Source organism: Kogia breviceps, chromosome 1, assembly GCF_026419965.1.
Source record: "Kogia breviceps isolate mKogBre1 chromosome 1, mKogBre1 haplotype 1, whole genome shotgun sequence".
Taxonomy (NCBI): domain Eukaryota; kingdom Metazoa; phylum Chordata; class Mammalia; order Artiodactyla; family Physeteridae; genus Kogia; species Kogia breviceps.
In genome coordinates this window covers 85,729,110-85,744,065 of record NC_081310.1, presented here as the reverse complement: position 1 = coordinate 85,744,065, position 14,956 = coordinate 85,729,110, and the positions used below count along the sequence as shown (strand labels likewise).

The 14,956-nt window shown below is 50.5% G+C and overlaps 1 protein-coding gene across 3 annotated transcripts; it reads left to right on the top strand.

The window, feature by feature from the left end:
• Positions 1-4,056: 4,056 nt before the first annotated feature.
• Positions 4,057-14,180, top strand: PMVK (phosphomevalonate kinase). Of its 3 annotated transcripts, none has more exons than XM_059073234.2 (5): positions 4,057-4,448; positions 6,615-6,678; positions 9,607-9,759; positions 12,444-12,573; positions 13,649-14,180. In XM_059073234.2, exons 1-5 carry the CDS (start codon positions 4,354-4,356, stop codon positions 13,783-13,785), a joined length of 579 nt encoding a protein of 192 aa, XP_058929217.1. In that variant the 5' UTR covers positions 4,057-4,353; the 3' UTR covers positions 13,786-14,180. The 3 variants fall into 3 exon arrangements, with proteins under 3 accessions (XP_058929217.1, XP_058929227.1, XP_066893267.1); XM_059073244.2 differs by having other exon boundaries at positions 4,310-4,508; XM_067037166.1 differs by lacking the exon at positions 4,057-4,448 and adding an exon at positions 4,660-4,681.
• Positions 14,181-14,956: the final 776 nt, after the last annotated feature.

Here is a 14,956-nt window from a genome sequence, read left to right as displayed (position 1 = left end):
CCCTCTCATAATCCCCCCCCCTTTTATTTTTCGGTACGCGGACCTCTCACCGCCGCGGCTTCTCCCGTGGGATCTTCCTGGACCGAGGTATGAACCCGTGCCTCTCAACCACTGCGCCACCAGGGAAGCCCTACCCTTTTCTAAAAAAAATAAATTTATTGGGCTTCCCTGGTGGCGCAGTGGTTGAGAGGCCGCCTGCCGATGCAGGGGACACGGGCTCGTGCCCTGGTCCGGGAAGATCCCACATGCCGCGGAGCGGCTGGGTTCACTGCTCCGCAGTGGGAGAGGCCACAACAGTGAGAGGCCCGCATACCGCAAAAAAAAAAAAAAAAAAAAAATTGAAAAAAAAATTTGTTTATTTTTGGCTGCGTTGGGTCTTCGTTGCTGCGTGCAGGCTTTCTCTAGTTGTGGCGAGCGGGGGCTACTCTTCGTTGCAGTGCGCAGGCTTCTCATCTTGGTGGCTTCTCTTGTGGCGGAGCAAGCACTCTAGGCGCACGGGCTTCAGTAGTTGCAGCACGTGGGCTCAGTAGTTGTAGCAGTAGTTGTAGCACATGGGCTTAGTTGCTCCGCGGCATGTGGGATCTTCCCGGACCAGGGCTCAAACCCGTGTCCCCTGCATTGTCAGGCAGATTCTTAACCACTGCGCGACCAGGGAAGTCCCTCATGCTCCCTTTTAAATTTTTTTTTTTTTTTTTTGCGGTACGCGGGCCTCTCACTGTTGTGGCCTCTCCCGCTGCGGAGCACAGGCTCCGGACGCTCAGGCTCAGCGGCCATGGCTCATGGGCCCAGCCGCTCCGCGGCATGTGGGATCTTCCCGAACCGGGTCACGAACCTGTGTCCCCTGCATTGGCAGGCGGACTCTCAACCACTGCGCCACCAGGGAAGCCCCCTCATACTCCCTTTTAAAGCTGTCTTGAAATTGCCTGTCTCCCATGAGAATAAATGCTGAGAGTAGGCTCTGTTTGGTTTACTGTTGCATCTCTAGCAGTACCTGGCACATTTTAGACATTTAAATACACGTTGAATGAATGAATGAATGGACTTCTCTCCATCAGCTTCTCATAGACTCAGACTCCCCCTCTTTTCTTTCCCTGTTGTACTACTTCCTTACAACCCCACCCCATTCTGTCCTTCATCTGCCAGGCTCCATTGCCCCTGAAGCAGTGATCGTCAAACACATGAGGACTGATTCACAAGTCACATTTACACTGACCATGCCAGCAGAGGGAAATGCTTGGGTCAGTTGGACAATGACCATGGGAAGATAAACTGGAACCAGAGCATGGAGCTGAAGCAAGGGTAATTGGTGGTGTTGCTGAGCCAGGATGGCATCTGGTTCCACTGTGGGACAGGCTTGCCCTGGAGGGGCACACCTTGGTACCTCCTGCTCAGGGTTCCCTCTGCCTGGGCAGGGTTGGAGGGGCACTGACAAGCCCAGCTCCTCCCTCTTCTAGGCTCTGCAGAGCTGTTTGAGCTGCTCCCCTGCAGGCTCATCCTGTCTCTGGGTGTGTTAATACAGTGAGTAGGCTTCCTTCAAACAGGGCTTCCTTCTAAGCTGTCTTCTGGGTCAGTGAGGCAAACCTCTCTTTAAATGGTCTGCCCCTTTAGTGAGGGGTGACTCTCAGAGGTAACTGTACTCCTGAGTTCTGGGGGTACTTCTCTGTTTTCGGGGGCCAGCACTGACTTCCTCAAGTGTCATCTTCTGGAACCCTCATTGGGCAGCAGTGCCCGGCATCTCTGGCTTCCAATCTCAGTCCCCAAGAAATCTGGCCTCTCCCTTCCTGGGTGGTCTCCACTCCTGTCAGACACTCCTGCTCCTTCCCCCTTTCCTGCCTCACCCTCTGCAGCAGCCTGGCCTTTAGACCAGCCTGTTCTACCCTAAAAATAGTGCCTCACATTTGTGCAGTCCTGTACAGATCAGGAAAGCTTTCCACACATATTCATTTATTTGATGTTCCCTTTGGTTGTGGAAGGAAGGAGGAGCAGATGTTATATAACATATAAAGAGTTTCATGGGCCCTGGGAGGGAAGCACTCCTCTGGGGAGTACTTGAGCAAGTGACCTTGGAGGGTAGCATGGATGGGTGTGTGAATTTGCAGGTTGAATGGTTTCTGGTGATGACAAGGCCCAGGGTGTGTCCATGGGAGCTGGTGTCTGAGGAGGAGAGGAAGAAAAAGCCTTTGGACATCTGAGGTCAAGGCTTTGAGCTGTCAGGGTGTCGGATGGGCTGACCACTAGGATAGTGAAATCACTGAGAATGACGATGGGAACCGGGTAGAAAAGAAGACAAGGCGCCAGTGGCTGAATCTCAGTACATGAGAACGACCACCAGGGCTGGTGGTTGTCAACACTGAAGAGGGGAAAAGAGTAGCTCAATCAGGTGGTATGAGTCTTAGAGAAGCCAGTTTTCCAAGAAGCAGAGGAGGAATGGTCTGGAAGCTGAAATGGGGTGGGAGGGAGACAACAGACACCAAGTTTATGTATGCTGAGGTCTGAGGGCTGGGGGAGAATAAATGGCCTCCCCTGGGAGGGTAATAGGGGACAGTGAGGTCCAGTTGAGGCAGGATGCAGGAGAGAGCTACGGATAAGAGGCTGGGGTATGGGGGATGTTTTCTGATCACTGGGAATTCCAGGGGGCTTTATTCTAGGAGGGGTGTGGGGAAGGGGTGGGGTGTAGTTTGGTCAGATGAGGGAAGAGACTCTGGGAGTTCTGACTTCTTAGTGATGACTCAGGAAAGCAGGAGTATGAGTGCAGTTAATCCTTTTTAGTCTCTGCTGGCAGAGGTGGGATTGGTGCTTTCAGTGGAGTCCCAAATAAACGCTTGTTGAAGGTGAGCTGGGAAATCTGATCCTGTGTTGGAGTATAAACTTTGAAATCACACAATGCTCAGAATAAATAACTCCAAATTTGGATGACACTTGAGAATATACAAAGCATTTTTATTGTACTTTATCATTTTTTTCCTCATTTCCTTCTTATTGTAACCCTGTGAGGTGGCTACATTCCTGCAAAGTGTCAGAGCCAGGATTACAACTCCATGCTGCCTTCTAAGTGCATGGATATGTACAGTGCTTTCAGAGTTGCTTACAAGAAAAAAGACCTTCCCGAAGTCCATTCTTTGTGCACCTGACCATTGACCATTCTACTTTCCTTAGCTTCTCCTGTGCCATCTTTTCAATATTCAGAGAATTAATGGTTTTTCCCAAAGAAAACCTCACTTATCTTGATATGATAGCTTGTAAAATGGAGGCAGTAATGGGTTGCAGGCTCCGTTTTGACAAGCTCAGAGAGATACAGGGCAGCGAGTCATAGCTAAAGATGACTCCACTTACTTAACTGGGACTAGCTGTCAGCTGCTGTGGGCAGAAGTGGGAATTCAGGGAAGCGGCAGATCACCACCACTTATTTTTGCCCCTTGAACTCCTGGATGAGAGCAAGACTCCAGATAAAACTAGGTAATCTCAAAAAACAAACAACCAACCAAAAACCAAAAACCAAAAAAAAAAAAAAACCCAACTAGGTAATCTCGTCCAGGTGTGGCTTCAAAGCCCCTTTTAAACATTCTGTTGATGTCATTCCAAGCTCTCTCGCTTCAGAAAACCTTTGGAGAGGAGGCTGCGGCTAGAAAAGCGATGTGAATCTTCTCGCTGGGCTTAAAGGGTCGCACTCTAGTGACCTCTCGAATTATAAAACCCTTTAACGATAAAATAAGGCGTTTGTCTAAGCTCCTCCCCAGCATGACGTCACCAGACACACCCCTGGAATCATCGCCTCATTTCATATCCAGAAAGACCTATTTTCCCTGTGGGGCATATACGAATTTGCTTTAGCACATGCATTAAAATGCACAGATAAACAGGCAGTTTTGAAAACTTTCTCAACATGAAAACGTTTATTCTTTTTTTTTCATGTTTGTAGGGTTGTGTGCAAGGCAATGTGAGGTTCACTTAGGAAATTTTAAGACGTCACCCACCCCTCGGAGGAAAATAGTTGCGTCCAATTCCCCCCCCACGTGTCACGCGTGTCGGCTAAGAAGGCGGGGCCGTGACGTCAGAGTCTGGGCGGGTTGGACGATTCCAAATGAGTTCTGGTAGGGGAGCTTCTTTAGCTAGAAGGCTGCCCTAGGAATTAACCTTCTTTCTCTCCATAATCCATTTGTGCAGGCTTTAATTTAAAGTCACGGAAGCACGTGTGCGGGCTGACAGTCCTCTCCACGGCCATGAGGAAGACGGGGGCGGAACCCCTCCTTGTTTCCACTCCACCGAGTGGCCGCGTCCATTCTGGGCCCGGTGGCCTGATTTAAGGGATAGGGAAAAGTGTCAGTTTTAGGGATCTCAAAGGGTTGCGGCCCCATGGCCCCGCTGGGAGGCGCCCCGCGGCTGGTGCTGCTGTTCAGCGGGAAGAGGAAATCCGGGAAGGACTTCGTGACCGAAGCGCTGCAGAGCAGGTGTCCGCGGGGCGGGGAAGGAGGAGGACCGGGGAGACCCCGAATCACGTGACACGAGGGGTATGTTGGGGTGTGATGGAGTGACCTTTGGAGTTGAGGTCCTCGGGTTGCAGGGCAGAAGGAGCACTGGGCGGCGAGAAGTGAAGGACTGTCACCGTCACGTAAAACAGCAGTCTGCACACGCCCACGTCAAAGAACCAGGCGGCCACCTCTCCGAAGACTGTAAGCTGTAGGTCTGTCCAAGAAGCATTAGTAACAGTTACTACTAAGGCACTTTTTATACATCATTCTTAATCCTCCAGACAGTGTTGCGAGGTGATGGTTACAGAAAAGGAAATTGAGTCACAGATAAAGGATTTGCCTCAGACCACACCTCAGTTGTATCAGACTTCAAAGACGAATCCTTGCCCAGCACACCACCTAATTGCTAGGGTTTACTGAGCCTTTATTGTGTGTCACATAGTGTTGTTAGGTACTGTGTGGTATTATTAATCAGTATCTCCATTTCACAGATGAAGAAACTGAGACTCTGAAAAGTTAAAAACAAACAAACAAAAACCCAAACCCAGACTTGCCAGAAACACAAAGTAGTCAGTAGATCCAGAACTCAAATTCAGCTTTAGCCTAGCTCCAAGGAATGGGTTCTTTTTGCTTTACCTCACTGCTTCTCCTAATAATACCTTTTGCTCAGGTTTTCTCCCAAAGCAAGGTGTTCTCTGTGGGAGCATTTTTGTTGGGCTAGGAGAGCACAGAAGCCTGAGAACGTGGGGTGGGGCTCCTCTCCTCTTGAAGGCCAGTGTGGTGAGGGTAACAGGAGGCTGCTTTGGGGCACCATGGGGGTTCTAAGAGGTTGCGGAAAAGCCCAGGGCAGAATTTGCCGCCCTAATCTTTCACCACTAAGTATCCGCCACCTTTTCCTAAGTAACATTTCTTCTTACCACCCAACACATAAATCAATTTGTGATCAGAAGCACAGGCTCTGGGATTAGACTATGCTGGGATTCAAATCCTGACTCAACCACTTATTCGAGGGTGATCTTGTACAAGTTTCTTTTCTTTTTTAAAAATAAATTTATTTATTTATGGCTGTGTTGGGTCTTCGTTGCTGCTCACGGGCTTTCTCTAGTTGTGGCGAGCAGGGGTTACTCTTCGTTGCGGTGTGCGGGCTTCTCATTGCGGTGGCTTCTCTGGTTGCAGAGCACGGGCTCTAGGTGCGTGGGCTTCAGTAGTTGTGGCATGCGGGCTCAGCAGTTGTGGCTCGCGGGCTCTAGAGCACAGGCTCAGTAGATGTTGCGCACGGGCTTAGTTGCTCCGCGGCATGTGGGATCTTCCCGGACCAGGGCTCAAACCCGTGTCCCCTGCATTGGCAGGCAGATTCTTAACCACTGCGCCACCAGGGAAGCCTGTACAAGTTTTTCATGAGAAAGTTTTGTCATCTGTGAGATGGAGATAATAATAGGGTGATTGTAAGGATTAAATGAGATAACGCACATGAAGGGCTTGGAACAATTCTTGGCATTTAGTAAAGGCATAGGAACTAAATGTTGGCTTTTATATTTATTTTACCCATGTTGGCTTTGCTGCTTGCAACGGTGCTTTGGATGAGTCAGTTTTACTCACTCAACCTCAGTTTCCTCACCTGAAACATGGAAATAAGAACATCTATTTCACCATGTCAGTGTTTAAGTGAATCTGTAAGCATCTCAAGGTCAGGGCAGAAATCATATATCTTATTCACATTCATATCACCTGGATCCAAATATAGAACCCAACAAGTGGTTGGTTGAGTAAATTGAACAACTGAATGAATGAGTTATTTATGTGTGGTGACCAAGTAAGTTGAGACTGAGATACCCCTGGCTGTGAGAGAACTAGTTTAGGGGCCCAGTAGTAACTGAATCCAGCCAGAATATTGCCAGGATGTTCACACTGTAATTATGCTTTTATTTGTTTTCCCTCTTAGTTTCAGGGCTCTTTCATATTCGAGTTTCATAATAATCCTGTGGGAGACAGAAAAGAAACTGTTATCCCCATTTTACAGATGAGGAAATCAGGGAAGTTGAGACCTGACAAAGTTATATAGATGCCAGTAGCAGAAATGGGGCTTCACTCTTCTGGGACCTGGAAGCTTTAGGTTAATGGCGTTTGGATCTCCCTGTCTCACAGACTTGGAGCTGACATGTGTGCTGTCCTCCGGCTCTCTGGTCCACTCAAGGAGCAGTATGCTCAGGTAGGTGGTGGTTCTGTGGCATCTGGTGGGTTGGAAGAAGCCAGCTCCTGAGATTTGGTTGCTGTGCTGTTGCTTGAGTCACTAGCAGCGTCTCTCTGACCCCTTTTGGCAGGTGTCAGACGGCTCTCCACTTTCTATAGGTGGACCTTTTGGGGGCATTTTCTGTTTAAGTTTCTTTCCCATTGGCCTTACTCACTTCAGGCCACCTCCCTAGAGCATGTTCAGGAAAGTGTGTCCAGAAAAGGCTGTAGACGCAAGTTGGCAGCTATGATGCCGTGTTATTGGTAAGGGTCTGTTCCCTTATTCAAAAAATATGACACACATCACCCCCCCTCCCCCCATTAAAGCTGGCCTGCAGCAACCCTTGGAATTCTCCCCTTAGAAATTTAATCACATGAAAAAAGCAAGATGTAGAACAGTGTATAGAGAATGCTGGATTTGTATAAAAATGGGGAAAATTGTAAATATATTTGCTCATATACTTAGCCATCAACAAATATTTATGGGGTGCATTCAGCACCGTTCTAGGCGCTTGGGATGTGTAAAAGCCTGGGCAGGATACAAAAGAGACTGGACCATTGGCTGCTTCCAGGGAAGGGAGCTACATGGCTGGGGAACAGAGGAGGGAGAGAGATTTTTCACTGTAAATGATGTTTGTCATTTGAACCATGTAGATTAAAAAAAAAATAGGACTGCAAAAAATAAATAGGAACTCTCAGGATCTTAGACTTCAGAAAGGGAGCCTGGAGGGTGGGATTAGCTCCTCACACAATGAAGAACCTGATCTTCGCTTACATTTCTGTCCTTGACTTCTAGGTGCACCCTTCCAGGGACCTGTGCTCATGGCCCCTTGGTCAGTTGGCCTGAGACTGAACTTCTGGGTCCACACAAAATGAATTTGTCCCCTTCTTCCATAAGACGGCCCCATCTCCATGGGAAGCATTCTCCTGTACCATCGAGTCTTCTCCCACCACCTAAACAGACCCATTCGTAGGATGGCAGCCTGGGGGATCCTGGGAATAACAGATTCAGTGGTTTTCAAAGGTTATTATTATTATTATTATTATTTTTAGTGGGAACCTTTCCCAAATGAAACTGGATGCAGAAATTCCCTGTATCCAGTAGATAGACTGGGAGCGACTCTGAGTGGAGTGGAGGCACTCAGCCTTCCTCAGTGGGGCTTGGGCACCTCCATACCCCAGGGCTCAGAGGAGCAGTTTGAAAACCACTGATCTGTTTCCAAACTTCCCAAATTAGGCCCCACTCCAGACCAGTGAGCCAGGCTGGAGGGTGGTGGGGTAGGGTGAGTGGGCAGGAGTTTGCATTTCTAAAACCCCAGTAGGAGACAGATAGGCCAGCCTACGCCTGCTGTTTTTAAGTCCAGCACCACTTCATCCATTACTCCCCCCCCTTTTTTTTTGCGGTACGCGGGCCTCTCACTGTTATGGCCTCTCCCGTTACAGACCACAGGCTCTGGACGCACAGGCTCAGCGGCCATGGCTCACGGGCCCAACCGCTCCGCGGCATGTGGGATCTTCCCGGACTGGGGCACGAACCCATGTCCCCTGCATTGGCAGGCGGACTCTCAACCACTGCACCACCAGGGAAGCCCCATTACTCCCATTTGAAAACAAATTCAAAATGAAATGTTAATGCATTGATTTTTTAAGTTGCAATGGGGAATATAATTGACAAGCAGACTATAATGCTCCTGGTGGCTAACCTTCCCCTGTGGTAGAGTACATGGCAGGGCTTCCCTGGTGGCGCAGTAAAGAATCCACCTGCCAATGCAGGAGACACAGATTCAAGCCCTGGTCCGGGAAGATCCCACATGCCCCGGAGCAACTAAGCCCGTGTGCAACAGCTACAGCCTGTGCTCTAGAGCCCGCAAGCCACAACTGCTGAGCCCACGTGCCACAACTACTGAAGCTTGTGCGCCTAGAGCCTGTGCTCTGCAACAAGAGAAGCCACCACAATGAGAAGCCCGTGCAGCGGAACGAAGAGAAGCCCCTGCTTGCCGCAACTAGAGAAAGCAGCCAAAAAAAAAAAAAAAGTACATGGCAAGCTAGTTTATAGTTTATAAATGGGAGATGGCTGCTGACCCCACTTTGGAATAGGGTGCAGGCAGGTGATTTGACTTGCTGGGTCACGGCCCCTTCAGTTTGTACATGAAGAAACTGAGTCTTTTGGGAGAGGATCTTGCTGCAGTGAATGCCAGGGGAGCTGAAACCTGAACTGAGTGATGTTTTTCAGACCCCCTCCCATCCTGGGACCCTCTGGATGGACACTCCTGCTTGTCAGTGTCCCTGGAGAAGGGAAGGCTGGGTCTGGAAGGGGTTCCCTAGGGTAGTCAGAATAGCCCCTCCTGCTCCAGGGGTCCAGGAGTGCCCAGAGCCAAATGTAGTGATGCTGATGCAGCAAAGGTGGCAGGAATTTGGGGATGAGGAAGGGGGTGAGGGGAAGGGGAGAGAGACAGGGAAGCCAAGTCTCCTGGGCTTTGGGATGGGGACAAACGATGCCAGAGGGGTTGTGGAAGAACACAGAATATGATGTTTTCAGATTTCCCACTTTAGTTGAAGACTAAGCCTGTGCCCAAGGGAGGTAAACTAATTTCAGGTTTAGTTTAAGCCAGAAATAATTGGGGAGGTAAAACTGTTGCAAAAGAGAAAACCACATGACACATTTAAAGACAAACTGAAACAATCTCTGGATTATCCCAAGGCATTTCTTCCATCTGCCAGTGTTTGGGAGTTCCTGGTTTCTAGGGCCCTTTCCCCTGCAGGCCTCTGGCCTGGCAGCAACCTTACCGGTCTTTACGGCAGCCCTCAGGGAGGGCAGGTGAGGGGAGGGGTGGCCCTCCCTCTGTTTTAGGGAAGACCTAAGTGAGGTTGAGAGGGTGGTAGCATAAACAGAATGTGCTTTGGGCAGGAGCACGGCTTAGACTTCCAGAGACTCCTGGATGCCAGCACCTACAAGGAGTCCTTTCGGAGGGACATGATCCGCTGGGGGGAGGAGAAGCGCCAGGCCGACCCAGGCTTCTTCTGCAAGAAGATCGTGGAGGCCGTCTCCCAGCCCGTATGGGTAAGTGGGCTCTATGGCAGCATTAGGAAAATATGTTTCCCCAGCCCTCTGCCTCTCCTCAGACATATCTCACATGTGTGTCCATTTCTCTCTCCCCATGGCCACCCCCCTGGTCCAATCCCCCACTGTCTCTCACCCAGACGGTTGTAGTAGCCCTCACACTGGTGCCTGCTTTGGCTCTTGTTCCTTGTGATCCATTCATCACACAGCAGCCAGAGTGACCTTTTATTTTTAAATTTTTTTTAATTTTTTTACATCTTTATTGGAGTATAATTGCTTTACAATGGTGTGTTAGTTTCTGCTTTACAACAAAGTGAATCAGTTCAGAGTGACCTTTTAAAAAACATCAACCAAGTCATGTTTAGAACACTTTGTCCCACTGTTTTGACGGACAAAATCAAAATCTGTAATGTGAACTTCTGGGCCTTGAATGATTGGCTCCTGCTGCCCTTCTAGCCTCCTTACTCCTTAAGCCGCAGCAACATTGGCCTTCTCTCTGTTCCTCAAATAAATCAAACCCCTTCTGGAATAAAGGCCTCTGCCAGTGTCCTTCTACCTGCCCGGACTGCCCTTTCTTTCCCTCTTCACCTGGTTAGCTCCAGCTCAGCTCCCATGGCACCTCCACAGGGAAGACTTCCCTGATGCCCAGGTCTTAACTGGCACTCCTGGTCAGGCGCTCCCATAGCACCTTACCTTTTTCCTTCCTCATTCATTCTGGCAGCCAGTAGTGTCTTCTTGTAGCAGGACTGGTTCCAGGTGATTTGGGGATACATCATGTGAAAATTTGATGAAGTCCCTGCGCTCAGGACTTACATTATAGCTGGGTGCAGAGGGAGTTAGGCTCTAAAAAAATATAGAATATGTCAGGTGAAGATAAATACTAAGGGACAAAATAAAGCAGGCAAGGAGGGCTGGGTTGCTGCTTTAATATTAAGGGTATCAGGGAAGGTCTCACTGATGTGATGACATTTGAGTGGGACCTGAAGGAAGTAAGGGAGTGACCCAAATGGGTTTTTGTGGGTGAAGGGTGAGTGCAGGAGGTGAGGTCAGATCATGCAGATTGTCTGGAAGAGCCTGGGGTTTCTGAGTGAGATGGGGACTCACTGGAGGGTTTGGAGCAGAGGAGAGGCATGGTCTGCTCTAAGGTTTAGAAAGCTCTCCCTGGCTGCTGCGGGAGGGCAAGAATGGAAGCAGAGAGGCCAGGCAGAGGATCTTTCCACAAGACAGCAAAATGGCCATGGCTCAGCTCGGGGTGGTGGTGGAGTGGAGAGAAGGGGTGGATTCTGCACAGATTTTGAGGATAGAACCAATAGGATTTCCCGATATGATGGCTCTGGGGTGGAAGGACAGGAGACAAATCCAAGGGTTTTGTTCTGAGTAGCTAGACAGATGGAGTTGTGATTTTCTGAGACAGGGACAGTGTGGAGGAACAGGTCTGGGAAGAAAATCAGGAGATCCGTTTCAGAGTGGTAAGGTCCAGATGCTTGTTGATATGCGTTGTGATTACCTGGTAATTCGTGAAGCTGCATCTTTAGAGTCTGTCTCTCCCACCACACAGTGAGCTTCCTGAGGGCAAGCACCAGGTCTGTTGTGCTCACCACTCTATCCCCAGTGCCTAGCACAGTGCCCGGCACACAGTAGGTGTTTGACATAGTACTTGTTTAAGAGCTGGGTGAATGAACATGTCCGCAGCATGGACAAAAACAGCTGACCTCTTTATTCGCTTATTCATTCGTTCATTGACCATGTGCTCCTGAGTGCTCCTTATGTGTCAGACGGTGCTAAGGGCCAGGGATAGAGCAGTGAATGGAGACACAGTCCTTTCCCTCATGGAGCCAACTCTGCAGAGTGCAGATCAGGCAATAAACACAAACAGATAAATAGTGATGGTTTCATGAATATGTAGTGCTCAGAGAAAAATAAAAAGCCTATAAGAATTGAAAGGGACAGGAAGGGAGCCAGGATGGTAGGGACAGCCTCTCCGAGGAGGTGATATTTGAGCAGAAACCTCCATGAAGCAAGGGAGCCTCCCTCATGATTATCTCGGCAGAGGGAGTAGGATGTGCAAAGGCCCTGAGGAGGAGACCTGGTTCGTATGTTTAAGAAACAGCAAGGTTGTCAGTTGGCTGCAGCAGAATGAATGAAGGGAAAGTGATGGGAAGTAGGTGCCAGATCTTATAGGTCCTTGTAAGTTGGGGTGAGAGCTTTGGATTGTATTAGAATTATGGGAAACCTTTGAGAGATTTAGGGCAAGGGTCTGACAGGAATCACATTTACGTTTTAAAAGGTGCTGGGGGCAGGGACCGATTAGGGTATCTTTGTTTCTGGCACCAGTTTGCTCATCTGTAAAATGAGTGTATTGGACTGGCTGATCTGACTTCAAAGCTTGAGGCCTCTTCTTCAGCTCAGCGATGACCGACATGACCGTAGAGTACTGTGTGGGCAGATCGGGCTGCGGACAGCAGCAGTCGGGAAGGGCTGCCTGGAGGGAGGAGGGGATGTCCATCCCAGCTGGCTGGGTAATAATAGGGAATGGGGCTACACTTTTCTGGGTTTTGTAGTCCAGGCTCCTGTTTATTTGGACCGGGGCTGGGTCTCCTCTTTCTCCCTCACCCCCAGTGCCTTGTCCTGCTGCTCCCTGCACCATGTCCTGTTGGTCACTTGTTTGTGTCCTTTCCCTGCAGCTGGTGAGTGACACACGGAGGGTGTCTGACATCCAGTGGTTTCGGGAGGCCTATGGGGCTGTGACACAGACGGTCCGCGTGGTGGCCACAGAGCAGAGCCGACAGCAGCGGGGCTGGGTGTTCACACCAGGTGAGCTGCTCACAACCTCTGCCCCAAGGCTCGGCACGCAGGCCAGCCGCCCCACCTGTAGACCAGGCCACCCACCCACTCCTGGGCTCTCGGTCTGGTCTTCTGCTGTCTCCCTGGCAGGCTGTGGGGAGTGAGCAGGGGATTATAAAAAGGAGTCTGAGGCCTGGGGCTCAGGAGCACCTCCAGATTAAAAAGTGGAGTTGGGTAGAGGGTGGTATCCTTGGGGATGAAGGTTGCCCCGTGACCTTGGCCTGGTATCCTTACCTGGGCTGCCTTCTCCAGGCCAGTGGGCTTCTGGAGGTCTGGCTGGGACCCATTCCCCTGGTCTTTCACTTTTGCTTTCCAGCCTGGTGGGGGGACTGACAGTGGGTCAGAGGGTGGGCCTGATAAACTTCACTCCTGTTTGATTAACCGAGTAGGGGGAGGGGGAAGAGGGAGCTCTACTAGGCAGCCTTAGTCGTGCCAGCCCAGGACCGACTCTGTGGCAATTCAGAGGCATAGCTCAAATGTCTTCCCTGCCCTAGGTCATTGTGACTTGGGGAAGTTCAGATCAGTGGGTACGACCCTTCCTAATGGCTGTTCACCTCCTGGGCACTCACTCTGGCCAGGCCCATGCTAAGCCCTTTAAACATTATCTCACTTTATAGTAGCAGCAAACCCACCAGGTAGATGCTCTTATTACCATTCTCATTGTCAGGTGAGAATGGCACACACTGCCTTCCAAGGGAACTGAATCAGAGATATAGGGATAGAAATGGACACGACCAGCTTCACATAAAATGCAAATGAAATGGCCATTTGGGTTGTCTGTGGTTTGAGATGGCAGTGACAAGTGAAGACTTAAGTCGGCGGGACCCTCTGTGGGGCTCAGGTGGCTGTGGACTGCTGAACCTGCTATCCTGGTGTTTCATGGGGTGGGGAAGTGCCCTCTGGGGTAAGTGGAGCTTACGGTTCTGGAGGGACCGAGGGGCGTGCAAGAGAGGGTGGCTCCATGTGGGGTCAGCAGGCCACAATGCCCAATGCCTGGTGTTTGTCAGGAGGGATGGGGCCTGACCTCGCCATACCTCCTCTGCAGGGGTGGATGATGCTGAGTCAGAATGTGGCCTGGACAACGTCGGGGCCTTCGATTGGGTCATTGAGAACCACGGAGATGAGCAGCGCCTGGAGGAGCAGTTGGAGCACCTGATAGAATTTGTCCGCTCTAGACTTTAGCTGGCAGGTTCTAGGAGCGAGTGGGGGCTGCCAGGGTGTGGGTGGGCTCCCTGTGCTGAACATGTGGTTGCTGATGCTGGCCAAGGTTGGGGGAGCAGACAGAGGGCCTGGGTCAAGGTTTCTGGGGGCTGGTAGATGTCAGACAAGTAAAGAAACCACCAGGGACCTCACTTCTTCGTGGAAAGGACAGCCCTATCTCTTTACAAGGAGACTTAAAGGGCAGAGGGGGGTGAGTTGGCTGTGCCTGAAGCAGAAGCATTACCATCTCCATGGGTGCCAGACCTGTCAGGCGGTGGTGGCCTTGCTTCCCCGACTGGATGCTTTCAGCCCCTTGTTCTCGGCAAGAGCCTGGGGCTCCCCAGTGTGGATACTAATAAACATTCTTGGAGCACCTGCTCAGAGCTGGACATCTCTCATTTCCCAGATGACAACCCAGGCTGTGTGGCTCCGTAGGGCCTGGGTTGTCCTGGTGGCTGTGGGTTTCTGCTCTGCCTCCCAGCTGGGCGGGAACATATCCTGCAGAGGCTGACCTTGATCCAGTCCAAGTGGGTAAAAGGCTTGTGTGTGTGTCTGAGGCAGAATTGGAGTCTGAGGGTCTTGTCTTCTGGAATGGCCCCAAGAGAGGCTCAGTGTTCCACAGAAAGTGCCACCAGCAAGTACCCAGAGGGACTGGGGTATCATAGAGGGGCAGAGGCACCAGAGCTTGATGGCACCTGGTAACCGTTGTTTGGCCCTGGGCAAGTCACCATAAACCTCAGCTTTCGGGCTTCCCTGGTGGTGCAGTGGTTGAGAATCCGCCTGCCAATGCAGGGGACACGGGTTCGTGCCCCGGTCCGGGAAGATCCCACATGCCGCGGAGCGGCTGGGCCCGTGAGCCATGGCCGCTGAGCCTGTGCGTCCGGAGCCTGTGCTCCGCAAGGGGAGAGGCCACAACAGTGAGAGGCCCGCGTACCACAAAAAATAAAAAAAACAAAAACAAACCAAAAAAACCCCTCAGCTTTCCCATAGAAGGCCTTGGACTTGACCCCTTTTATTTATATAGCCTTATACAATTTCAAAATTTCTTCCAGATTCTTCACAGCCACCCTGTGAAATATTCGAGGAGGGCATTTTCATCTGTATTTAGCAGATGCCAAGGACTCAGAGAAGTGAACAACTTGCCCAGGGTGGA

Excerpts from the sequence above, each read along its gene's own strand:
- PMVK (XM_059073234.2), top strand. The coding sequence starts at position 4,354 with ATGGCCCCGCTGGGAGGCGCCCCGCGGCTGGTGCTGCTGTTCAGCGGG. Across the intron at positions 4,449-6,614 it reads ACCGAAGCGCTGCAGAGCAG|ACTTGGAGCTGACATGTGTG; the intron begins GTGTCCGCGGGG and ends CCTGTCTCACAG. Across the intron at positions 6,679-9,606 it reads TCAAGGAGCAGTATGCTCAG|GAGCACGGCTTAGACTTCCA; the intron begins GTAGGTGGTGGT and ends TGCTTTGGGCAG.